At 41.5% G+C, this 26,065-nt stretch overlaps 1 protein-coding gene across 3 annotated transcripts; it reads right to left on the bottom strand.

Moving 5' to 3' along the window:
* Positions 1 to 24,343, bottom strand: ZNF391 (zinc finger protein 391). 3 transcript variants are annotated; one of them, XM_032140613.2, is made up of 3 exons: positions 24,007 to 24,343; positions 4,394 to 4,502; positions 1 to 3,652 (listed from the first exon to the last, which is right to left on the bottom strand). In XM_032140613.2, the coding sequence occupies exon 3, from the start codon at positions 3,572 to 3,574 to the stop codon at positions 2,498 to 2,500; it is 1,077 nt and encodes a 358-aa protein (XP_031996504.1). In that variant the 5' UTR covers positions 3,575 to 3,652; positions 4,394 to 4,502; positions 24,007 to 24,343; the 3' UTR covers positions 1 to 2,497. The 3 variants fall into 3 exon arrangements, with proteins under 3 accessions (XP_031996504.1, XP_058288306.1, XP_058288307.1); XM_058432323.1 differs by lacking the exon at positions 24,007 to 24,343 and adding an exon at positions 14,877 to 15,193; XM_058432324.1 differs by lacking the exon at positions 24,007 to 24,343 and adding an exon at positions 14,909 to 15,193.
* Positions 24,344 to 26,065: the final 1,722 nt, after the last annotated feature.

The following is a 26,065-nucleotide window of genomic DNA, read 5'->3' as shown; positions in this document are numbered from 1 at the left end:
CTGCAGGGAATAAAATAAAAAGCTATAGGCAGATGTGAATTAGTAGAATCATAACAATTAGAATTTATTGAGCATTTACTTTATGTCAGGCACTGTTTTACTACTTTACATGAATGAACTCACTTATTCTTTATAATAGTCTCATGAATTGGAAAGCCAAGAGGTCAGCATCCCAGGAGATCTAAAGGAGTCAGTCTAAATAGTCAGTTATATATGTAATTCAAGGAAAAACAAAACGGGCCAAAATACCTATGAGGTTACCTCATCAGTCAAAAGACTAAAAAGATTATGCTGCTAAATTAAACCCTATGCATTTAGATTAAAACTAGCGTCCAGGCTGGCATTGTACTATGTATTATATGAGGCTTATAAAAGATTTAGGATGATTTACAACTTCAAAACAGCTTATGTAAAAAAGTACTTGTGAAAGAACCAGAAAACAGTAAAGAAGGTGTCTAATACAGGAGAATAATGCAAACCATCACTACAAAGGATTTCTAAGAAGGCAGCGGACTGAAAGTGTCAGAGTCAGGATATGAGCGTGGCCTTTAAAAAAGGGTGGATAAGGTTTCTGGAATACAACGAAGAAAGTAGGACACGTAAAAGTGCCAAGGAATAGTTTGAAAAGAAGCAAAGTGTGAGAAGAGGGTACAGTAGGGACAAAAAACAGGCCTGCCTGCATGTATTATCTTTGAGAAGAGAAAGGAAGTAAATAAGTAGATCAAACTATGAAAGACCTTTAGGTTAAAGAAGTTTACATTTGGGGCAGAGATCACTGGGAAACTGTAGACTATTTTTTTTTAACTAAGTAGTAGTTTAGTAAAGAGCTAGATAATGGTAGTGAGTCAACAGTGATCAATTTAGTAATCTAGGCATGAGGTACCAAGAACTTGGAAGCAGCAGTAGAAAGAGAGGAAGAAATCAATTATTAATCTATATCAAATAAAGTCAAGTTGATTGATCACAGATAAAGAGGAATCAGTGAGCAATAACTCCAGGGCATTTAGTGTCTACTCAGCACTTTATGATGTTTTATATCAATCAAAAACAAGATTTCTGGCAGGTGTGGTGGCTCATACCTGTAATGTCAGTGTTTTCGGAAGCCGAGGTGGGAGAATTGTTTGAGTTCAGGAGATGGAGGCCAGCCTTGCCAATATAGTGAGATCCTGTCTCCACAAGAAAACTTTAAAACTGTGGGTGTGGTGGTACACACTTGGAGCCCTAGCTACTCAGGAGGCTGTGGCAGGAGCCCAGGAGTTCAAGGCTACAGTGAGCTATGATTGTGCCATTGCACTCCAGCCTGGGCAACAGAGCAAGACCTTCTCTCAAAAATAAAACAACAAACAAACCAAGATTTCTGTCTTCGAGAAGTATATAATCTAGTTGCACTATCTCAAGTTTTATAACTTGATAAAATGAGATTATTCTGGCCTAACCCTTGCCCCAAATCACAGAGCTGATCATTGACAATCAAAGAAATGCTGGGAGGTAGGAAAAGTGTAGATCAGCACAGAATCATGGATCCTGAAAGAAGCTCAAGCTTTAAGGCATAACAGTGGCAAAAAGTGCCAATTCTGCAAATGTCAAGTAGAAAAAGGTCTGAGAAATAGGCACTGGGTTTGTCCTTGAGAGATCAATCTTCCAAGATTGGTGAGGGTCAAAGCCACAGAATGTAAGTTTCATGAAGTCTGTAAATGAAAGAAAATTAAAAACAAACAAAAAAAACAGCACAGCACAGCATTTGGCAACGTTTTTCCCCAAGATCATGGAGGAATGTCTCCAAGATTTTTAGAACATTCTTGGTAAAAATGTGATAAAATAACACTAGGATTAGTTAGGCATTAGTAAAAAAATGAGTTATACTTTGAGGAAAAATGCTACCGCAAAAAAGGTAAGAGGAGGAGGAAGATGAGAAAAATCTGTTTTTGCAAGTGAAGAGAATGAATTTGCCTCAACACTATTATCCCCAGACTGGTGAGAAGTTTTCAGTCCTGCTCTGAAGCCAGATCCCTCTCTTCTGGTACTAAAGCCAGCAAGTATGAAGACACACACACAGGATTTTCTCTTCATGTGAAGGGGCTGATGTGGTTAGAAAACAGAGGATAACCTGGTGGTTCGGGGACCCATGCTTGATGGAATAAATTAGCAGAGAAACTACAAGGTGTCAGGTAGCTTTATACTCTAAAGTTGGAGCCCTTCAGAATATTAGATTTCATATGTTGAGTTTTTTGAGTCATCCCTTTGTTTTATTGTGAACTTATTTGAGAAAAGAGAAAGAAAGAATGGGGGAGGGAGAAAAAGTAGGAAGGAGGGAAGAAGGGAGGGGAGAGGAAAGAAGGATAGATAGATGGAGAGAACGAATGAAAGCTTAAAACAGGTATAGGTATCTAATAAAAGAAAATTAGAACAAGTATATATATACTTGAAATATATATATTTCAGTGGTGGGAGGTTAGGTATGTGTGTTCTTGTGCTAACATTAATAAAAGCTCAGATATTACTCTTTAGTATGAAGGTGCTGATGTCTGATCAGAGTTGAACTCTGACTGAAGGCTTTTCCACAGTCATTACATTTGTACGGCTTCTCTCCGGTATGAGTTCTCTGATGAATAATAAGGGATGAGCTTCGACTGAAGCCCTTTCCACACACTCTACACTTGTGGGGCTTTTCTCCAGTGTGGATTCTCTGATGCTCTGTAAGAGATGAGCTTCGACTGAACACTTTTCCACATTCACTGCACTCATAGGGGCTCTCCCCAGTGTGTGTTCTCTGATGTTCAATAAGCGATGAGATCCAATTGAAAGCTTTTCCACATTTACTGCATTCATAGGGATTCTCTCCAGTGTGTATCCGTTGATGCTGAATTATGGTTGAACGGTCACCGAAGGCTTTCCCACATTCATTACATTTGTAAGGCCTTTCTTGAGTATGAGTTCGCTGATGCTGACTAAGGTTAGTGCTTCGGCTAAAGGCTTTTCCACATTCACTACATTCATATGGTTTTTCTCCAGTATGGATCCTCTGATGTAGACTAAGATGCGTGCTCCGGCTAAAAGCTTTTCCACATTCATTGCATTCATAAGGTTTCTCTCCAGTGTGAGTTCTTTGATGTTCAACAAGGTGTGTACTTCGGCTGAAAGATTTCCCACATTTGTTGCATTCAAAAGGCTTTTGTCCACCATGAAGTCTACTGTGTACAAGAAGGTCTGATTGGTAACTAAAGGCTTTTTCACATTCATTGCATTTACAAGGTTTTCTTTGTGAGAAAAGTCTTTGGTGTTTAATTAAGTCTGAATTATCTTTGGAGTTTTTCCTAGATATTGGGGATCCATCTCCCTTTGGAATTTTCTGTTGTGCATCAAGGTTTGGGCTTAGACTAAATTCATTGAATTCAGGGCCTTCCTCCCCTATGAAAATTTCTTTGAGTGTCACTGACACTTTTCTGACCACTGTGTTCTCAAAAGAGGATTTCTTCTGTGCAGGACATTTTGTCTGCCTTGATAATTGGCCTTCATTTTTATAGGCTTCTTTGTTTGTAGGACCCTGAGCAGTATTCCCTCTGAGGCTTTCCATTGCTGACCCTGAAAACTCTAGTTCTTCGGAAACAGTCTGATTGGTGTTGATGCTTTGGTTCAGTTCAAATCCCCCTATCTGAAAGACATTTAAAGTGTGAATGTCATCTATGTCTACTGTGGAGAGCAAAGAAAATAAACCAGCAGAGAAAGACAATTAATTTGAATTCATGCATACTAGCAACTTTATATGAGGAGAAAACAAAAAAGGATAGTGGAGGAGAACAAAGCCAGAAAAGATGAGAGGCAGAAGTTTTGCAGTGGGCATGGTGAACACAGAGACATCAAGAAATATGGAAAGAGTTATTGGGTAATATGCTAACCCAAACAAATGGAAATGAGCAGGTGTACCAGCTGATGACAGAGAGTTGGGGATTAAAAGGTAAAATGACCTATTATGGTAGTTGATTAATCATGGAAAGTGAGAGCGAGGAGAAGGATGAGAAGAATCAAAACTCTCAAGTGTAGAAAAAAGAAGTGGAAAAAAGAAAGATGACTTGATCAAGCTTGAATGCAACCATTTTCCTGGGATTGAAAGAGAATAAAAATTTCAGAAATAATAATTACCACACTGCTATCCCCATTTGCCTCTCAACCCTTCTTCCAATTATTATACTTTAGGTATTCTTCTAAAGAAGTCTACAGTCCTAGACTATCAGAGATTTAGCAGAATTTAGACATCATCTAGGCCAACCCACTAATCTGACAGATAGAAAACAGATTGAGTCACTTGCCTACATGACCCAACAAATTGCAAGGGCTTGGACTAGATCTCATCTTCTCAACATCAAATTGGTTGTCTTCCTATGACACTACTCACCTAGACAGGTATTTCTGGGCACTGCCCTCTTCAGCTTCCTGAAGATCCAACATCTACTGTTATTCTTCTTTCAACTGGGTGATCAAGTTCAATTCACATGCTGGGGTTTCTGCAGATTAGAAATGATTTAACACAAGGCTGCTGGTGCTGAAGACACAGAGCTCTTCAGAGCTCAATCGCAGTGTTTTTATCTATAGAAAAGGTAGCGTGAGCTTTCACAGGGTCTATGGCAGGAGGCTGGAGAAAATGAGTCTCTGAAAGGGACTAAAATTAGATGCCAAAAGACGGGTTACATACACACACACAGGTTACATACATAAACACATACACATCAGAATTACTTATGACACTTGTTACTCCAGATATCTGAACCTTGCTTTAGACCTAGCAAGTCTGATGGGGCCAAGGCATTTGTATTTTAATACGTTCATGTGATTTGACAAGTTGAATGTCCAGAAACAGCCTTAGAAATACAGTCTAGGTTGCTTGAACAAAGTGCTAACTTGGACTATCTTCTGCCCCCTAACATTCTTCTCACAGCAGGCGGGTATAAAATAGAAACTCAGCTTCCCATAGGACAGGAGGCCCCTTCTCTTTACAGAAGGGCTGAAACTTACCAAAGATCTCAAGCTTCCCAGATACTAGACAGCTAGCTTTCCCAGATGACTCTTGTTTTTTTTTGTTTGTTTTGTTTTTTTGAGATGGAGTCTCGCTCTGTTGCCCAGGCTTGAGTGCAGTGGTGGGATCTCGGCTCACTGCAAGCTCCACCTTCTGGGTTTACACCATTCTCCTGCCTCAGCCTCCCGAGTAGCTGGGACTACAGGCGCCCACCACCATGCCTGGCTAATTTTTTGTATTTTTAGTAGCGACGGGGTTTCACTGTGTTAGCCAGGATGGTCTCGATCTCCTGACCTCATGATCCGCCCGCCTTGGCCTCCCAAAGTGCTGGGATTACAGGCATGAGCCACCGCGCCTGGCTGACTCTTGTTTAAAAAGCAAACATCTCACATTCATATTGCCTGGCACCAAGTAGTGTGTTTATCTCCACACTGACAATGTTGTTTTCTACTTGTATTATAAGAAGGGAGAGCAACAGGGCAGCAAGGACCTCTCCTGGAACACCAACCTATCAGTGTCCAGCAGAGTATCCTGGCTCCAGCAGCCTTTGTCAGGAAAATAGGAAGATCTGGGAACCTGTGCCTTTTCTTCTTGCCCATCCCTAGACTCTAAATTTCCTCATTAAAGCTTGTTTAACCCCTCCTCTTGTTAATTCACTTGGAGTCCTTGTGTATTAAAGGAGGCAATGAACTGTATAACAGTTCCCCAAATATTTCTGCTCACAGCATAATTTGAGATCCATGAGATTAGGGAGTTAATCTGGCTTCATAAAAATCTTTCCTTTCTCATAGACTGGGACCTCTCAGATGTGGAGGTTAGCCTTGGAGGATATGTGCCAAGAAGCCATGCATGGAGAACCTCAAGTAACATGATGATGCTGTCTGTGTTCAGCTTTGCCAAGAACATGCCTTTCAACTGAAAACAGGGTGCAGTGGCTCATGCCTGTAATCCCAACACTCTGGGAGGCCGAGGCGGGTGGATCACTTGAGGTCAGGAGTTCGAGACCAGCCTGGCCAACATGGTGAAACCCCGTCTCTACTAAAAATACAAAAATTAGTTGGGCATGGTGGTGCATGCCTGTAATCCCAGCTACTCAGGAGGCTGAGATTGGAGAATTGCTTGAACCTGGGAGGCAGAGATTACAGTGAGCCGAGATCACACTGCTGCACTCCAGCCTGGACGACAGAGTGAGACTCTGTCTCACACAAAAAAAGATCCAATTGCATACTTTATGATGCCAACATTCATTAATAGGAATTTGCCTTACTGCTACTTGGGCTGGCTTCCATTCTTGTAGCTCAGATCCTTAAGCTCCTCCATTGTTATTTGATATGGTTTAGATGTTTGTTCCCTCCAAATCTCATGCTGAAATGTGATTCCTCCCCAACCTCCCCTGAAAAAAAGAAAAAAATGTGATTCCCAATGTTGGAAGTGGGGCCTGGTGGGAGATGGTTGGATCATGGGAGCAGATTCCTCCTGATTGGTTTAGCAGCATCCCCTTGGTGATAAGTGAGTTCTTGCTCAGTTAGCTCATATGAGATTTAGTTGCTTAAAAGTTTGAGACCTCCCCTCTCTTGCTGTCTCTTGCCCCTGCTCTTACCATGTGACATGCTTGCTCCCCCTTTACCTTCCACCATAATTGGAAACTTCCTGAGGCCCTCACCAGAAGCAGATGCTGGAGCAATGCTTGCACAGCCTGCAGAACTGTGAGCCAATTAAATCTCTTTTCTCTATAATTTACCCAATCTCAGGTATTTCATTTCCATAGCAATGCAAGAATGGCCTAACACATTATTTTATTGTCAGTTCACTATTACCTCTCTCTTTTATTACAGTGATCCTCAAGATGGCATCCTAGGGAGACTCTGGGGAATTTGTGAGGGTGTTTTGGGTTGTCACAATGATTGGATAGTACTATTAGAATTTAATGGGAGCCAGGGATGATAGACATTCCTGCAGAACAAAGAACTGTCATTTATCCTATCTTTCAAAAAAGTTGTTAATAATTACCTGAAACTAAAACCTAGTAACACTTTATGCATACATACAAAGTATTTTGCATAGCTTTAATATGTATTGGAAAATCAAGGAAATATACATTTTTTTTCTTTCTTTTTTTGAGACAGGGTCTCACTCTGTCACCCAGGCTGGAGTGCAGTGGTACAATTACAGTTCACTGCAGCCTTGACCTCTCCAGGCCCAGGTGATCCTCTGACTTCAGCCTCCTAAGTAGCTGGGACTACAGGCACACACCACCATGTATGGCTAACTTTTAATTTTTTTTGTATGGCTAACTTTTAATTTTTTTTGTAGAGATGGGGTTTCACCATGTTGCCCAGGCTGGCATCAAACTCTTGGGCTCAAGTGATCTGCCCACCTCAGCCTTCTAAAGTGCTGGGATTACAGGCATGAGCCACTATGTCCAGCCAAAATATACATTTTTTGTTTCAATGTTACTAGGAATTTTTCACCATTTCAGGGAAATAAAACCACTTATGGTATTAGATTCACAAATATAATTCATAAATCAGGCTGCATTTGTAGTTCTATTCAGTGATTCTAATAGGTGTAAGCATCTATTTCATCCAGTCATTTACATGCAGAAATGCATATTATTCGATTATAAATCACTTTCCTTTCCTTCTCCTTCATATTATAGTTAAGGTAACTTATTGATACTTTTGAAATTATTTCATAGGTAGGTAGTAGTATTATCTATGAATTTTATTTCAGAATAGTAAAGGGAATGGTAGGTCTGAAGGGTAGAGAAATACTTCTCTAGTGCAGTGGAACTAAAATATTGAGTTACATGACAGATGAATACTGCATCTCCCAGTAGGTAAATTACAAAGCCTCGAAAGCTACTAAAGCAAAAGTTCTTGTCCCCAACAGAAGTCTCTGAAGATTTGAGAACACCCATACTGCCATAAGGTAATACGAGAACTAATGGGAATGTTGTACTTAGTGGAATATTATTACATTATTAAATACTATATCCCATTCTGGAGAAGAAAGATTGTTAGGAAATATTTAGTTTTTGGAGGCATTATGAAACCAGGGAGATCCAAAATTTGAAGATTTTTGCAAATTGTCTCACTAGAAGAACCCTGAAATATAGGATATCTAAAAGTAGGCAGAATATCCTGACGAGAAAGAACTATGACAGAGTTCTTGGATATTGCCAATTTGAAGTTCACTCTCATGCTTATTAATATTTTAATGAAACTGTGCCAATTTGACATGAGATTATCTATAATCAACTAATGTGTATATACTATGTATTAGGCTGTTCTTGCATTACTATAAAGAAATACCCGAGGCTGGGTAATTTAAAGAATTAAAGGAAAGAGGTTTAATTCACTCATGGTTCTGCAGGCTGTAAAAGCATGGTGTTGGCATCTTCTCAGCTTCTGGTAAGCCTTCAGGGAGCTTTTACTCACAACGGAAGGTGAAAGGGGAGCAGGGATATCACATAATGAAAGCAGGAGCAAGGCAGGGAGGGAGATGCCACACACTTTTACACACCGGATCTCATGAGAACTCACTCATTATTGCAAGGACAGCACCAAGCCATGAGGGATCTACCTCTATGCTCCAATCACCTCCCATGAGGCTTCACCTCCAACATGGGTGATTACAATTCAACATGAGATTTGATGGGGACACATATTCAAACCATATCATTTCTGCTTCTGGCCCCCAAGTCTCAAGTCCTCACATTGCAAAATACAATCAGTATTTTTAGGGGACTGCTCAACAGTCCCCTAAAGTCTTAAGTCATTCTGGCATTAACTCAAAAGTCCCAAGTCCAAGTCCAAAGTCTCATCTGGAGATGAATTTATTCCACCTGTGAACTTGTAAATCACAATTTATTTACTTCCAAGATACAATGGAGATGCAGGCATTGGGTAAACACTCCCATTGTAAAAGGGAGAAATCAGCCAAAAGAAAGGGACTATAGGCTCCATTCAAGCTTGAAATGCAGCAAGGCAGTCATTAAATCTTAAAGCTCCAAAATAATCTCCTATATGTCCCACATCTAGGGCACAATGGTGCAAAGGGTGGGTTCCCAAGGCCTTGGGCAGTTCCACTTCTGTGGCTTTGCAGAGTTCAGCCCCACGCTGCTCTCCCAGGTTGTTGAGTGCCCATGGCTTTTCCAAGCACAGGGTCTAAGCTGCTGGTGGATCTACCATTTTGGGGTCTGGATGGTGGCCCTCTTCCCACAGCTCCACTAGGCAGTGCCCCAGTGGGGACCCTGTGTGGGGCCTCCAACTCCACATTTCCCCTCTGGACTGCCCTAGTAGAGGTTCTCTAAAGGGGCTCTGCCCCTTATAGCAGGCTTCTGCCTGGACACCCAGGCCTTCTCATACATCCTCTTAAATCTAGGCAGAGGCTGCCAAGCCTCCTTCACTCTTGCACTGTGCATATCCACAGGCTTAACACCACATGGAAGCCACCAAGGCTTACAGCTTCTACCCTCCAGAGCAGCAACCTGAGCTATACCTGGGCCCATTGGAACCATGGCTGGAGCCTAAGCAACCAGGATTTAGGAGCAGCCTCCTGGAGTGGTGCAGGGCAGTGGGACCCAGGATCTGGCCCTGAAATCCTTAAATCCTCCTGGGCCTCTAAGCCTATGATGGGAGGCATCACCTGTTAGATCTCTGAAATGCCTTTGAGGCCTTTTTCCTATTTTCTTGACTATTGGCACTTGGCTCCTTTTCAGTTATGCAAACCTCTCTAGCAAGTGGTTGCTCCATGGCCTGCTTGAATTTCTCTCCTGAAAAAGCTTTTTTTTTCCTCTGCAAATTTTCCAAACTTTTATGCTCTGCTTCCCCTTTAAATATAACTTCCAACTTTAAGTCATTTCTTTGCTCCTATATCTGAGGACAGATAGACTGTTAGAAAGAGCCAGGCTACATCTTCCTTTGCTGCTTCAAAATTTCTTCTGCCAGATACCCCAAATCAACACTCTGAAGTGCAAACTTCCACAGATCCCTAGGGGAGGGGCGCAAGGCAACCAAGTTCTTTGCTAAGGCATAACACACATGACCTTTGCTCTAGTTCCCAATAAGTTCCTCATTGCCATCTGAGACTTTGTCAGCCTGGACTTCACTGCCCGTATCACTATCAGCATTTTTGTCAGAAATATTTAACCAGCCTCTAAGAAATTCTAAACTTTCCGTCATCTTCCCATCTTCTGAGCCCTCCAAACTCTTCCACCCTCTGCCTTTTACCCAGTTCCAAAGTTCCTTTCACATTTTTAAGTATCTTTATAGCCAAGCCAGCTCCTCAGTATCAATTTGCTGTATTAGGCCATTCTTGCATTGCTATAAAGAAATACTTGAGGCTGGGTAATTTATAAAGAAAATAGGTTTAACTGGCTCACAGTTCTTCAGGCTGTACAACCATGGTGCTGGCATCTGCTCAGCTTCTGGGGAGGCCTCAGGGAGCTTTTACTCATGGTGGAAGGCAAAGGGGGATCAGGCACATCACATGGCAAAAGCAGGAGAAGAGAGAGGTGGAGAGGTACCACACACTTTTACACAACCAGATCTCATGAGAACTTATGCATTATCACAAGGACAGCACCAAGCCCTGAGGTATCGACCTGTAAGATCCAATCACCTCATGTCAGGTCCCATCTCCAACATTTGGGATTACAATACAACTTGAGATTTGGTGGAGACACATATTTAAGCCATATCATACTATATAGTGCAAGAGTCTCAAAGTGTAGTTGTTTTTTCATTTCAAATAAGCTTATTATATATACAACTGTATTGTGCATTAGATGTGTTTGTGTATGTGACACATATGATAGACACATGCCAACTCCACTAGGGAAACTTTCTACCTAGAAAAAATGAAAAAAGAACTTGTGAAAGGAATCTAGCTTGGAAGTACAGTCTCTAGAAATAGCCTTTCTTTGGGCCTGCCTATTCTAAGAATTGTATGAATATTGACTCATTTATTGTTCAAAATAACTCTGAGGGGAATTATTATTATTCTTGCAATACAAATAAATAGTGTGAAGTACAGAGAAGTAATTTGGCACAAGGCCAAGTAATAAATTCTAGATTCAAACTCATTATACTATACAGTATGTGTTGCTTCTCAACAGACAGGGAAACAATGCCTGAATCACACTTTCTGTTTAGGGGCCTGTAAATGGCCAAGAAACTAAAGTCCACTGATGTCAGAAGGTTATCAGCATGATCTTGACTTCAGAGTGCTGTAGGGGTATAGAGAGTGAGTGCCTCCCAGAGCCAGTCCCTGAAAGGCTGCAGTAAATCTCAGCCACAGTAACAGCCCTATCTATGTAACCTATGGAGTAAAGTCTCTGGCTTTGGCCGGTCGTGGTGGCTCATGCCTGTAATCCCAGCACTTTGGGAGGTTGAGGTGGGCAGATCACCTGAGGTCAGGAGTTCGAGACCAGCCCAACATGGTGAAATCTCGTCTCTACTACAAATACAAAAATTAGCCAGTCGTGGTGGCACACACCTGTAGTGCCAGATACTCAGGAGGCTGAGGCAGGAGAATTGCTTGAACCCAGGAGGTAGAGGTTGCAGTGAGCCAAGATTGTACCACTGCACTCCGGCCTGGGTGACAGAGAAAGACTCCATCATCTCAAAAAAAATAAAATAAATAAAGTCTCTGGCCTCCACTGAAGTGCAAGTGGCATCCCAGCACAATTCAGGGAAACATCAGATAGAGGCCCAGAGCTATAGGCACTGACTAGGTAATCTGGATTCTGGTTATAGCTCCATTGGTAGCTATATAGAAACCAGGGAAAAATAAACAATCTGGTTTTGTGTCTCCTCACCTGCAAAATGAAGATGCTGGGCTTGATTGGTCCAAAGCTATCTGATACCTAGTAGTTTAACTTTAGATCCCAAACTTTGAGGCACATAGCCATCTGCCTAGACTAAGGGGAGAGAACTAGAATGAATCTACTCTTTTTCAAATCCTCAGAGACATGTAAGATCTCAAGGTCCATGTTTCAGATGAAACCATGCAAGAAATAAGCCAAAAAAAAAAAAAAGCCTGTGTTCATTAATCATCTAGTGATGAATTAGAGTGAGGGAGTGTTGAAGACATTAAGGACAGTCAACAGGCAAATAAAGAATAGTCCCCTTGGCAAAATTTGGCAGACTCATCTAAGAAGGGAAGTTCCTTTAAAAGAGAGATAAATGTGTCTCTGGTTGGCAAGATGAAACACACTTTCAGAAAAGGGGGAAGAATACTTAACTCATGTGGAATATGGATCTTATGGAGAGGTAGACAGTTGTCTTTCCATCTTCTGCCTCCTCTTGGTTTTATTTTTAATGAAAGGCAGAAATGGGCAAAGATCATAGTCTAAAGCATCCAGAACCTCTGTCTAGTAATGTCCACATCTAGCCTGTTGAATGCAACCCTAAGGATTAAGAGGTAAAATGATTGGGAGGCCGAGGCGGGTGGATCACCTGAGGTCAGGAGTTCAAGACCAGCCTGGCCAACATGGGGAAACCCCATCTCAACTAAAAATACAAAAAAATTAGCTGGGCATGGTGGTGGGCACCTGTAATCCCAGCTACTTCAGGAGGCTGAGGCAGGAGAATCGCTTGAACCCAAGAGGCGGAGGCTGCAGTGAGCCAAGATAGTACCATTGCACTCCAGCCTGAGCAACAAGAGCGAACCTCTGTCTCAAAAAAAAAAAAAAAAAAAAAAAAGTACAATGAATGCCCCAAAGTAATCCCATCTCCTCTCAGATATAAAGAAAAAGACAATGGACACTTATGTCTGGGTTTCAAGTTCATCTTTTATGATAAAAGACAGATCAGAGCCAATTCTAAACTTTCTCTAAACCCTTTAGGTGATCCAGCCTCTTTGACGTTCTCTTCATATGGGGTATGAGTTCAAAGACACTATGGCACTAGTCCCCTTACTTCTTCCTGAGGGTCAAAATAGAAGACAGATGACAGTGCTTACAGCTGCACTTCCTTGGTCAAGTCACTTTTCTGAAAAATCTCGTCCCACATTATAAAACACCATTACTAGCATGTGCTTGTCTTTTCTCACAAAGCTTTCATGAATACTGCAAGTTAAACTATGCAAAACATTTACAATAAAGAATATCATATATAGTATAAGGGAGATGATGCTATTGCTGTGCTCATCTCACATCAATGAATTTGAAAACTGTGATGGTGTATGTTTAAGGAAAGATGCTGTCAGAGGATTTATGAGGCTCCCTTCAGCAGCTGCTGCTCTAGAGCATGGAGAGATGTATTCTTTTTCCTGGCTTTGGAGGATGTATATAAGATGGGAAAGGGAAGTCTAGTGGATGTGACAAAAGTTTCAGGGATAGCCCCCAAACATATTTCAGAGAGGCCAGGAGGTTAGGGCTATACCTTTATCCAGAGTCCATCCAAGGGATTCCTCCACCATGATGTGGAAAGTTGACTCTCGTTTTCTCCTTTCTTCCTCATACTTTCATTATTTGAGTCACCTTACTGCTCTCTGGATACTGTATCCCCACAAAATCATTATTCTCTTAAGTGGTCACAACATGCTGCAGCCCTAGCCAACCTGGTGGTTTGCTATTCCTTTAAGTGATTCTAACTTTCTAGCACTAACAGCGCTGGCCACCACTGTTACCCTAATTATCTAAAATTCTTTTGACATTGCCCATCTCTCCTATAATCAATTCCTGATCCAGGGATAATTCTCCTTTATTTTCTACCCCCTTCAGAAGGAAGAAGGTTTTGACGGGTCTGGAATAGGGCTTCTCTGGGTGCTTTGTTTTGTGGCACTAGGTTGACTGCTTCCTGGAGCCTTTGCCAATCCACAAAGCAATCAGCAGAAGTGCCTAGACAGCCTCAGTTTAACCACAGAATAGAGAAAATCTTGTCCTACCAAAGGTGATCTTCAGGTAACAATGTTCACAGAGATTGGCTCAAAGCACAAACTCACACATAAAGCACAAACTCAAACACAAAGATCCACAGTAACTGTCAATACACCTACAACAGATAATTTAACAACTACTTTATTCAAGTACCAAACTTCATCATCAGAAACACAAACTAAGGACTGGCACTCACTAGCCTCTGTAACTTAAGCAAGTACTTCTCTTTTTTTTTGGGGGGGGGGCGGAGTTTCACTCTTGTTGCCTAGGCTGGAGTGCAATGGCGTGGTCTCGGCTCGCTCCAACCTCTGCCTCCCGGGTACAAGCGATTCCCTTGCCTCAGCCTCCCGAGTAGCAGGGATTACAGGCGCGCGCCACCACTCCCACCTAATTTTTGTATTTTTAGTAGAGAATGGGTTTCACCATATTGGCCAGGCTGGTCTCGAACTCCTGACCTCAGGTGATCCGCCCGCCTTGGCCTCCCAAAGTGCTGGGATTACAGGCGTGAGCCACTGCGCCCGGCCGAGCAAGTACTTCATCGCTGTGTGCCTCAATTTCCTTATCTGTAACATGGGGATAATAATAGTACATTACTTCATAGGGTTGATGCGAGGATTAAACGAGTTGACGCAGGTAAAAACTCTTGGAGCAGTGCCTGCACTCAGTAAGCACCTGGGAAACACCCCAGTACCGAAGCCCTCCCTCGTCCAGCTAGAGGGGAAGTAGGGAGCAACCCTGCTGTTTTTCATCTCCCAGGGATACACCCAGGGAAAACCACTGGCTGTCACTGCCGCAGAGGGACTAGGCTGTCCCGCCAGTGAGACGAGCGCTGGGGGCTTCTTGACCCCACGCCACGCGGCGTCCCAACCGTGGAGGTGCCTCCTGACCCGACCTGCAGCCAAACCACCCGCGACCCTTTCGCCCGTTTCCTTCGAAGAAACCGTGTTTCCGCTTTCCAGAACCTCCAAGAGCACCCACCTTGGTCCCGGGGCCCTATAAGCCCCACTCACCGGCCGCCTCCGGGCGAGTACCCCCGACACACCTCGGGCGGGTCCCGCACTTGGAGCGGAACCTGAGTGCGCGGGGCTTGGGGAAGTCGGAAGGATTAAAGAGAAACCCACGCGTCGAACCGCTGCTCCAACGCCCATCAGGTTTCCTAGGATCACAGGCACTCTTCCACTCAGACTGCTTCTGATCATGCTCTGCTCGGTGTGCGGGGCCAGTCATTGTCTGAGCAGTCGCCTAGACCTAAGTCTCCCGACGCGGACGACCAGTTGCAAAACAGAGACCACACTGAGAGTGGGCAGCTTATCAGCAGCGGTCGCAGCTCTGCGCTTGCGCCCGAGAGCCAGCGACAGCCGGGCTGTGCTGGGATACACTTTCCTGGAGGTTTTTGCAAAGCCCCTCCCCTGGTATGTGAGAGGCTGAGAGATTGGTGCTAGAGGCAAGAGGAAGGGGGTCTGCGAGATATCGAAGACCACCTTAATACACTGCGAAGTATAGCCTAGACCGGTGGTTCATAGAGTTTTAAATAGCGTACACAAATAAATCACCAAGTGAGCTTGTTAAAACACAGCTTCACAAGATTTACACTCCGAGATTGACTCATTGGCCTGGAACATTGCATTTTCAAGGGGCATCCCAGATGATTCTGATGCAGGTGGTCTCTCCAGCCTGTCTGGAGAAACTGACTCCGTTGCACAATCTAGATGCTTAAATACTGTTAAATGCAAGACATGTCTCAAATTTCACCAAAAGAAAAAGATGAATAAAATCAGGACACTACCCTAATCTAGTAGATTTTTTTAAATTCCAGATAATTTTAATATAAGGTAATGAAGTTGCACAATGTGCCCTGGGAGTTCAGAGCAGGGGAAACTTATGGAACGAGGGACATTGGAGTGGTTTGACTAATGGAATATTAATGGAAAACATACAGGAGGGCAACCTTACAAATAGTTGAGGAATTAGAAGAGTTAAAAGCATGTGCAAAACTGCAGGTCTGATATATGACAGCTGTGCACAAGTACCATAGAAACATCAAGTAAATATAAAGCATGAGCCATGAAGTACAAAGGAGCAGGATCCAAATTACAAAGCTGGAAGAAGCAGGATCCAAATTATAAAGCTGGAAAGAATTAGATAAAATCTAATTTTATCATTTCCTATTTTTAAAAATTAAAAACACTTTCAAACTGTGGTAAACTATGCAAAACATTAAAGTTACAATTTTAAAGTCATACAGTAAAGTTTTTAGTGTATTCACAACAGCACGATCACTATCTAATTCTAGAACATTTTCGTCATCCCTAAAGATGCGCATTGAGCAGTGTCTATTCCCTGCTCCCCACAGTCCCTGGTAACCTTTATTTTACATTATGTTTCTATGAATTTGCCTGTTCTAGATATGCCATATAAGTAAAATAATACAATATTTGTCTATTTATGTCTGGATTATTTTTAATTAGCATAAAGTTTTCAAGGTTCATTCATACTGCAGTATGTATCCTTCATGCCTTTTAATGGCTAAATAATATTCCATTGTGTATATGTGTGTGTTTATACATAAACAGTGTATAAATATACATACATAATATTTTGTTTATCCATTCATCTCTTGTTGAACACTTGGGTGGTTCCCGCCTTTTGGCCATTGTGAATAATGCTGCTATGAACATTGGTGTACAAGTATCTGAGTCACTGTTTTCAATTCTTTGGGTATACACCTAGGCAATGAATTGCTAGATCATATGGTAACTCTGCGATCAGCTTTTTTGAGGAACCACCAAACCGTTTTCCATACTGGCTGCATCGTTTTACATTCCCATCAGCAATGCAGGAGAGTTCTAGTTTCTCCACATCTTTGCTAACACTTATGTTTTGTTGTAGTTGTTGTACTATAGCCATCCTAATGGGTATAAGCTTTCTCTCATTGTGGCTTTAATTTGCATTTCCCTAATGGCTAGTGATGCTGAGCATTTTGTCATGTGCTTATTTGTATGTCTTCTTTGGAGAAATATCTGTTGAAATCCTTTGCCTATTTTTGAATTAGGTTTTGTCGTGTTGCATGAGTTTTTATATATTCCAGATATTCTTCTTCAGACATATGATTTGCAAATATTTTTTCCCATTCTGTGAAGTTTTTGTCTCTTTTGATAGTGTCCTTTGATGCATAAAACTTTTTAATTTTGATGAAGCTTAATTTATTTATTTTTATCACCTGTGCAATACTTGAAAATTACATTGTCTAATAAAGATTTTTATATTTTCTGCTGAGAGTTTTATAGTTTTACTTCTTAAATTTAGGTCCTTGATCCATTTTGGGTTAATTTTTGTAGATGGTGTAAATACTACAACTTTATTATTTTGCATTTGGATAATCAGTTTTCCCAGCACCGTTTGTTGAAAATACTGTTGATTTCCCATTGAATGGTCTTGGCACTTGTGGAAAATCAATCAATCAACTGTATATGTGAGGTTTATTTCTGGGCTCTCTTTTCTATTTATTGGTCTATATACCTATTCTTATTCCAGCACCACACTCTTTAGGTTACTGTAGGCTTGTGTAAAGTTTTGAAATTATGAAGTATGTGTCTTTAAACTTTATTCTTTTCTTCAAGGTTTTCATTGGTTATTCAGGGTAATTTGATTTTCCATATGAATTTTAGGATGGGATTTTCTATTTCTGCAAACAAAGGTTGAAATTTTTATAAGGAATACATTGAATCTGTATATCAAATCATATTATCATCTTATCAATAGTTAGTCTTCCAACCTATGAGCATGGGATGTCTTTCCAATTATTTAGGTCTTCTTTAATTTCTTTAAGCAATATCTTGCAGTATTCAGTGTACAGGTCTTTCACCTCCGTGGTTAAATTTGTTCCTAGGTATTTTTATGCTATTTCTAATATGTATATATTCATTGCCATAAATTCCCCCAAGCACTGCTTTCACAGCATTCTATAAATTTTGATAAGTTGTGTTTTCATTTTCATGTAGTTCGAAGTATCTTTTCATTGCTCTTGGCATTTCTTCTTTGACCCATGTATTATTTAGAAGTGTATTGCTTAATCTCCAAGTATTTGGGAGATTTTCCAATGATCTTTCTGTTATTGATTTCTAGTTAACTCTGTTGTCATCTGAGATAAGTCATTGTATGATTTCTATTCTTTTAAATTTGTTAAGGTATGTTTTACAGCCCAGAACATGGTCTATATTGATTAATGTTCTGTGTGAGTTTGAGAAGAAAGAGTATTCTGCTGTTCTTGGATGAAGTCTATAGATGGCCATTATATCCAGTTGACTGATGATGTTGTTGATTTCAACTATATCCTTACTGATTTTCTGCTTCCCGGATCTGCCCATTTCTGATAAAGAATTTTTGAGATTTCTGTGATAGTAGATGCATCTCTTGCTTCTTGAAGTTCTATCAGTTTTTGCCTCATGTATTTTGAAAGTCTGTTTTTAGGTGCATACATATTAAGGATTATGTCTTCTTAGAGAATTAACTGCTTTCTCATTACATAATTCCCCTTTTTATCCCTGATAGCTATCCTTGCTTTGAAGTCTGCTCTGTCTGAAATTAATATAGCTACTTCTGCTTTCTTTTGATTAGTGTTAGTATAGTATAACTTTATTGATTTACTTTTAATCTATGTGTGTCTTTATATTTAAAGTGAGTTTTTTGTAGACAACATATATTATTTCTTCACAATCTCTGCCTTAAAATGGTGCATGTAGACCACTGATGTTGAAAGTATTATTGATATAGTTGGATTAATATCTACTATGCTTGTTAACTGTTTTCTATTTGTTGCCTTTGTTCTTGTTCTTATTTTTGTCTACCACTTTTTTCTGACTTTTTTTGTTTTAATTGAACCCTTTATATGATTTTATTTTTCTTTTTTATTAGCATATTAGTTATACTTCTTTTTTCTAAGTGGTTAATCTAGAGTTTGCAATATATATTTACAACTAATCTGAGTCCACTCTCAAATAACACTATAAAGCTTCGTGGGTAGTATGGCAAGTACCTTATAATAAAAAAAAAAATTCTTTTTTTTTTTTTTTGAGATGGAGTCTCGCTCTTGTTGCCCAGGCTGGAGTGCAGTGGTGCGATCTTGGCTCACTGCAACCTCCACCTCCCGTGTTCAGGTTTCTCCTACCTCAGCCTCCTAAGTAGCTGGGATTACAGGCACCCGCCAACACGCCTGGCTAATTTTTGTACTTTTAGTAGAGACGGGGTTTCGCCATGTTCGCCAGGCTGGTCTTGAACTCCTGACCTCAAGTGGTCTGCCTGCCTCAGCCTCCCAAAGTGCTGGGAACCTGGCCAAAAAAAAAATAATTCTAAATTCTTTTCTTTCCTGGTTCATTGTGTCACCCATTTGACACACATAAGAATACATAAGAGTGTGTGTATATCATTTAAATATATATCCTTAAGAAATATATTGTTTTTTTTTTAAAATTTAGGTCAATTAAAAATTGGCTGTAGTACATCAACTAACAATAAGAAAAATGCTTTTATTTTACCTTTACTTATTCATTCTCTCTTTTTTTTTTTTTTTTTTTTTTTTGAGTAGAGTTTGTGTCTGTCACCCAGGTTAGTTCATGGTGGACTGTGCTCACTGCAACTTCCATTCCAAGTTGCCTCCTGAGTAGCTGGGATTACAGGCATGCACCACCAAACCAGGCTAATTTTTGTATTTTTAGTAGAGACAGGGTTTCACCATGTTGGCCAGGCTGGTCTTGAACTCCTGGCCTCAAGTGATCTGCCCACCTCAGCCTCCCAAAGTGCTGGGATTACAGGCTTGAGCCACCACACCCAGCCCATGTTCTTTATGTACGTATATTTCCAAGTTCTAACTTCTGTTATTGTTCTTCTCCCTAAAGAAGTTATAATAACATTTCATGCAAGACAAGTCTACTGGCAACAAATTCCTTAAACTTTTGTTTCTCTGAGAAGGTCTTTATTTTTCCTCAACTTTTTGAAGGATTTTTCCAGAGTATAGAATTCTAATAGGCAGTTTTTAATCTCTAAACATTTAAATATCTCACTCCACTCTCTTCTTCTTTGCATGGTTTCTGAGAAGTCAGATGTAAATCTTATCTTTACTCCTCTATATATAAGCTGTTTTTTCCCCTCTATGACTTCTTCTAGGATTTTTCTTTAATTTTGATTTTCTGTAGCTTAAAAATGTTATCCCTAGGTGTTCTGGACTAAATATTTGTGTCTCCCCAAATTTATAAGTTGAAACCCTACCCCTCAATGTGATATTATTAGGAGATGGGGCCTTTAGGAAGTAACTAGGATTAGATGAGGCCATGTGGGTGGGGCCCTCATTAATAGTATTAGTGCCCTTATAAGAGTCATGAGAGAGCTTATTTCCTTTCTCTGCTCTCCACCATGTGAAGATACAAGAGTTTGGCAGTCTGCAACCCAGAAGAGGGCCCTCACCCAAATCCAAATATGTTGTCACCCTGATCTCAGACTTTCAGAACCCAGAGGTGTAAGAAATAAATTTCTTTTGTTAATAAGGCACTTTGTCTATGGGAATTTGTTATAGTGACTCTAACTGACCAAGCAACTAGGTGTAGTTTTTTGGGCATTTATTTTGCTCAGTGTTCTCTAAGCCACTTTAATCTGTGGTTTGATATCTGACATTAATTTGGGAGAATTCTCAGTCATTACTGTTTCAAATATTTTTACTCTTTCCTTATTCCTTCCTTCCCCACCCCCTGTCTTTGTATCTCTCTCTCCGTGTCTTTCTTCTTTTTTTGGTATTCCTTTTATACATATGTTATACCTTTTTGTAGTTGTCCCAGTCCTTAAATATTCTCTTTTTTCAGAATTTGTTGTCTTTGCTTTTCAATTTTGTGTTTTGGTTTTTTTTTGAGACAGGGTCTGGCTCTGTTGCCCAGGCAGGAATACAGTGGCACAATCTCGGCTCACTGCAACCTCTGCTTCCTGTGTTCAAGCGATTCTCCTGCCTCAGCCTCCTGAGTAGCTGGGACTACAGGCATGCACCACCATGCCCAGCTAATTTTTGTATTTTTGGTAGAGATGGGGTTTTACCACGTTGGCCAGGCTGGTCTTGACCTCCTGACCCCAAGTGGTCTGCCCACCTTGGCCTCCCAAAGTGCTGGGATTACGAGTGTGAGCCACCGTGCTCAGCCTGCTTTTCAATTTTGATGCTTTCTGTTGGGATAAACATCAAGATCAGAGATTCTTTTTTTCTGCTATGTCTAGTCTACCAATAAGGCCATCAAAATCATTTTCATTTCTGTTACAGTGCTTTTGATCTCTAGCATTTCTTTCTGGTTCTTATAATTTATATCTCTGTGCTTACATTACCTATCTATTCTTGTATGGTGTTTACCCTTCAGAGACTTTAGCATCTTAATCATCTTAATCATCATTGTTTCAAATTTCTGGTATGAGAATTCTAACATCCCTACCATATGTGAGTCTGGTTCTGATGCTTGTTCTTCCTCTTCAAACTGTCTGTGTGTATTTGTTTTTCTTTTGTTTTATTTTTTGCCTTTTTCGTATTTTCTTGTATTTTCTTGATATCTGGAAATGCTGTGCTGAGTAAAAGAACTGCTGTAAATCGGCCACTTTTAAAAAACTTCTGTACTTATTTATTTATTTTTTGAGACGGAGTTTCCCTCTTGTTGCCCAGGCTGGAGTGCAATGGTGCGGTCTCAGCTCACTGCAACCTCCGCCTCCTGGGTTCAAGCGATTCTCCTGTCTCAGCCTCCTATAGTGATAAATCAGCCTCCTGAGTAGGTGGGATTACTGGCGCCCATCACTACGCCCGGCTAATTTTTGGTATTTTTAGTAGAGACGGGGTTTCACCATGTTGGCCAGGTTCCTCTCGAACTCCTGATCTCAGGTGATCCGCTTGCCTTGGCCTCCCAAAGTGCTGGGATTACAGGCGTGAGCCACTGCACCCGGCCTTTTTTTTTTTTTTTTTGAGTTGGAGTCTTGCTCCATCGCCCAGGCTGGAGTGCAGCGGCCCTGATCTCGACTCGCTGCAACCTCCGCCTTCCAGGTTCAAGCAATTCTCCTGCCTCAGCCTCCCGAGTAGCTGGGATTACAGGCACATGCCACCACAGCCCAGCTAATTTTTGTATTTTTAGTAGACAAGGTTTCACTATGTTGGCCAGGCTGGTCTCAAACTTCTGACCTCAGGTGATCTGCCTGTCTTGGCCTCTTAAACTGATGGGACTACAGGTGTGAGCCACCATGCCCAGCCTAAAACTTTTTTTGAGACAGAGTTTTGCTCTGTCACTCAGGCTGGAGTGCAGTGGCACGGTCATGGCTCACTGCAGCCTCCACCTCCTGGGTTCAAGCGATTCTCCTGCCTCAGCCGCCCGAGTAGCTTCAAGTGCTCGCCATTACACCGAGCTAATTTTTTTGTATTTTTAGTAGAGATGGGGTTTCACCATGTTGGCCAGGCTGGTCTTGATAAGGTTATACCTTATCAATGGATGGAAACTGATTTCGTTTCTATTTTAAGTATGAAGAGACTGGATCCCAGAGATGTTGTCATTTGTAATACAGAGATGTATACAAGATCAGGCAGAGGAGCTAGAGAGCACATACACACATACACCCCAATCCAAAAAATGCCACAGTGAGGTAGTATAAGGAAAAAGACTGAACTGGGAATAGAAAGGGATTCTAATCCTAGTTTTGCCATTTGCTAGTTGTGAAACTTTAATAACATCTTGGGCCTGTTTCTACAGCAATTAAGAATATGCTCCTGTAGCCAAATCAAGTGAATGACCTTGGGTGAGTTACTTAACCTCTCTGTGACTATTTACTCATCTGTAATGTGTTAATAATAATTCATTAATTTCAAATAGCAAAATTCTTGACAATCTTATGATTTCAGCAAACAAGATTATCTTTCTTTTAGTGAGAGTAGCAAGACAAAGGTGGGCATGTCATTGGTAAGGAAACCATAAACATTTAAAGAGAGTGATTATTGAGGCAGGAAATAGGGCCTGGAGGCAGGGAACATACAGCTGGTTCACACTTCAGGTATAGCAGGAAATATCTTCTCCATAGGGCTTACACCATAAATGACTTTGTAACTTTACTTCATCCTCTCCATTTACATAGGGCGAACCCGAAGTAACCAATTGAATCCTCTAGGGGGTATTTAAACGCCCCAAAATTCTGTAATGGTGTCTTTGATTTCCTATGCTTGGCCCCCTCCCACACTGTGGAGTGTACTTTCACTTTCAATAAATCCCTTTGTCCCTTCCTTGCTTTGCGCGATTTGTTCAATTCTTTGTTCAAGACGCCGAGAACCTGGACTGCCTCCACCTTTAACAATTATGACACTTTACAGCTGCTACAGTATGATTTTGGTAGAAATATTGCTTGATGTTAACTTTGCAGCAGCCTGTCAGTGTCACTGAGTCTGGTTAATAGCAGGGCTGATTTTTGCCTTCTCAAATGCGATAAAACATGTAAAGTACTTAGAAGAGAGCCTGACATACAGTGTGTGCTTAATTCGCTATTTTTATTGTAGAATAAAGGTGTCTGATTTTTCTGGGACCCTGTGATTTTTAATTAGTGGTTTAATGTTTGTGTGTTATAAAAGAGATAATGAGAACCTGTTTTTGTCCTTTGCTTACTAGAGATCTGTCAATGATATAATGCAGAGGAACTTTACTGCATACAAATTATTCACGTTATACCCTAGTCACAGTGGAAGTGTCACATAGATCAGACTCTCCAGCCGCCGTGCCTACACCTCCCAATTAGGATCTCAAGCCTGTGCTAGCCACGCCCCAAACCCTAAATCTCTCTAGCCGCAGGCAACCCTGGGAAATGTAGTCTGCGGACAAGAGCCAGCCGGCCTACAGCCAGAGCCATGCAAGCGCATTTCTCTTCCGACAGGTAAACCCTTTGTCAGCGCGCTCCTCCGCGGGCTGAGTGTCAGTTGCACGTCTTGCCTGATAGGTGGGTAGGCACTCGCCTGTGGAGGAGCCTGAAGCTTCTAGGGGTGCCTTGCTCTTTCAGGAGAAAGCGGCCAGAAGGAGCGAGTGGAGAGCCCTGGAGAGGTGGGAGTGGAGGCTCTCTTTTATACCTGCGTCTGTCGCTGATTCCAAAAGGCGTAGGGGAGCCCGGGACGCGCCCTCCAGGCCACTGGGCGTGCAGTGTATCCTGCGGGAACCCGAGCCAGCTCGGGGCCGTGTGAGGTTGAGGGTCGTGGAAGGCTTCTAGGCGCAGGAGCGGCGGCGACTGTGGCTACTGACATTAAGAAGGATCCCCGGGAGTTTTGCGAGAAATTAGAGGGTGACGACGGCCAGCGGGCGCCGGTCATAAAATTCCGGGCTCAGCCCGGCCTCTAGAGGTCAGAAATCTGAGAGGGAGGGACGAGGCGAACTCCCCGAGAGCCACAAACTGGAGAAGCCGCTCCCGCTGGCTGGGACCAGGGACTCTCCTGGAAGAGGCCCAGGGTCACTAAGGAAACATAACCAGCGGTAGTGCAGGGAATGGAACCTGCGTGATGTCACAGCGGCTGGAGCAGGTAAGGTGGGGGATACGACTTTGCCTGAAGAGAGATAAGAGACCAGCTCAAGAGCGAGTGTGTTCGGGGAACTGATTTGAGAAAGAGCTTTCCCTTTCCTCACCTGAAGGCTGAGGAACACACACACACACACACACACACGAGTTTTCGTGTGAGAAAGTGGGAAGAAAGCGAAATTTCACGCTGTGTAGTAGGGGCTGTATGAAGACGACCAAAACCCCTCTCTGGGTCACTTCAAATGTACGTACCCCTTTCCCCACGCCAGCCTTTTATCTATCATAGTACAATGGAAACAGCCTGGTTTAGTTAATTTTAAAATTATCATACATAAAATTGGCATGGGGGAGGCATACTGTTCTAGAACATGTTTAGATTCGGGTAACTACCACCACAGGATACAGAGCTGTTTCATTCATTCCAGAAAACTTCCTTGTGCTACCCCTTTGTATTTACACTCTTTCCCCACCCTTAACCCTGGCAGCCACTGATGGTTCTCCATCTCTATAGTTTTGTGTTTTCCAGAGTGTCATATAAGTGGAATAATACAGTATGTACATTTTCACACTGGCTGCTCTCCCTCAGTATGCAGCCTTTAAGGTGGCCACATTATTGTGTCACTTTCTTCTTTTTTGCTGAATAATATTATTATTGCTAAATAATATTGTATATAGATCTATCAGGTTTTAAAAAAAATCTCACCTTTTGAAGGACATTTGTATCATTTCCAGATTTTAGTAATTATGAATGATGCTGCTGTAAATGTTCACCTACAGGTTTTTGTGTGAACATACATTTTTCTTGAGCCAGGATTTTGAATCCAAACAGGTCTGAATTTGAATCCTGGCTTTGAAACTTATTGGCTCTGTGGTAACCTTGGGCAAGTTATTTAACATTTTTGGGGGATTTAACTTTCATAGTGGGTTTTTGTGTGGTTAAATGACCCAATATATCTCAATAGTTTTCAACTCTTTCAGACCAAGCAGGGTCTTTGTATAACAAATATTTTGTAATGCCCCCATTTCTATCCAGAAATAAAATTCATTAAATTGGCAATAAGCTTAACCTACATATTTTAAAGCCATATGATGCCCTAATTCTACAATAAAGGAGAAATAAAAGAGAATACACTGCAACTCAGGCTGATAAAATGATCGAATCTCAGTAAAATTCAGAACAAAGTACTGATTTAGACCATAGCTGTCCTTATAGAAAATCATCATATATTAGCACTGAAAAAAAAAAAAAAAGAAAAGAAAAAGACTCTGTGGTTGTGTGTAAAAAAAGAGGTTCTAGGCACTGATAATTATCAATAGAATTTTTACCCATCTGAATGTCCTGCAAAACATTAAAAAATTGTTCGGGATTGTCCTGTGCTGAAGGACATCTGGGATCCCTGACTCCTACAAATTAAATGCCAGTAGTTATTTCTTCCACTCAATACAAGGACCAGGTCCTGTCTGTTGAGTTCCTCTGGTTTATGTGAAACATTCAGTATAATAACTAGCTCATGGCCGGGCGCGGTGGCTCACCCCTGTAATCCCAGCACTTTGGGAGGCCGAGGCGGGCAGATCACGAGTTCGAGAGATCGAGACCATCCTGGCTAACACGGTGAAAC

This window comes from Hylobates moloch, unplaced genomic scaffold, assembly GCF_009828535.3.
Source record: "Hylobates moloch isolate HMO894 unplaced genomic scaffold, HMol_V3 SCAFFOLD_20, whole genome shotgun sequence".
Taxonomy (NCBI): domain Eukaryota; kingdom Metazoa; phylum Chordata; class Mammalia; order Primates; family Hylobatidae; genus Hylobates; species Hylobates moloch.
Note: the sequence above shows the minus strand (reverse complement) of the source record. Positions and strands in the feature narration are given on the sequence as shown.

Excerpts from the sequence above, each read along its gene's own strand:
- ZNF391 (XM_032140613.2), bottom strand. The coding sequence starts at position 3,574 with ATGGAAAGCCTCAGAGGGAATACTGCTCAGGGTCCTACAAACAAAGAA.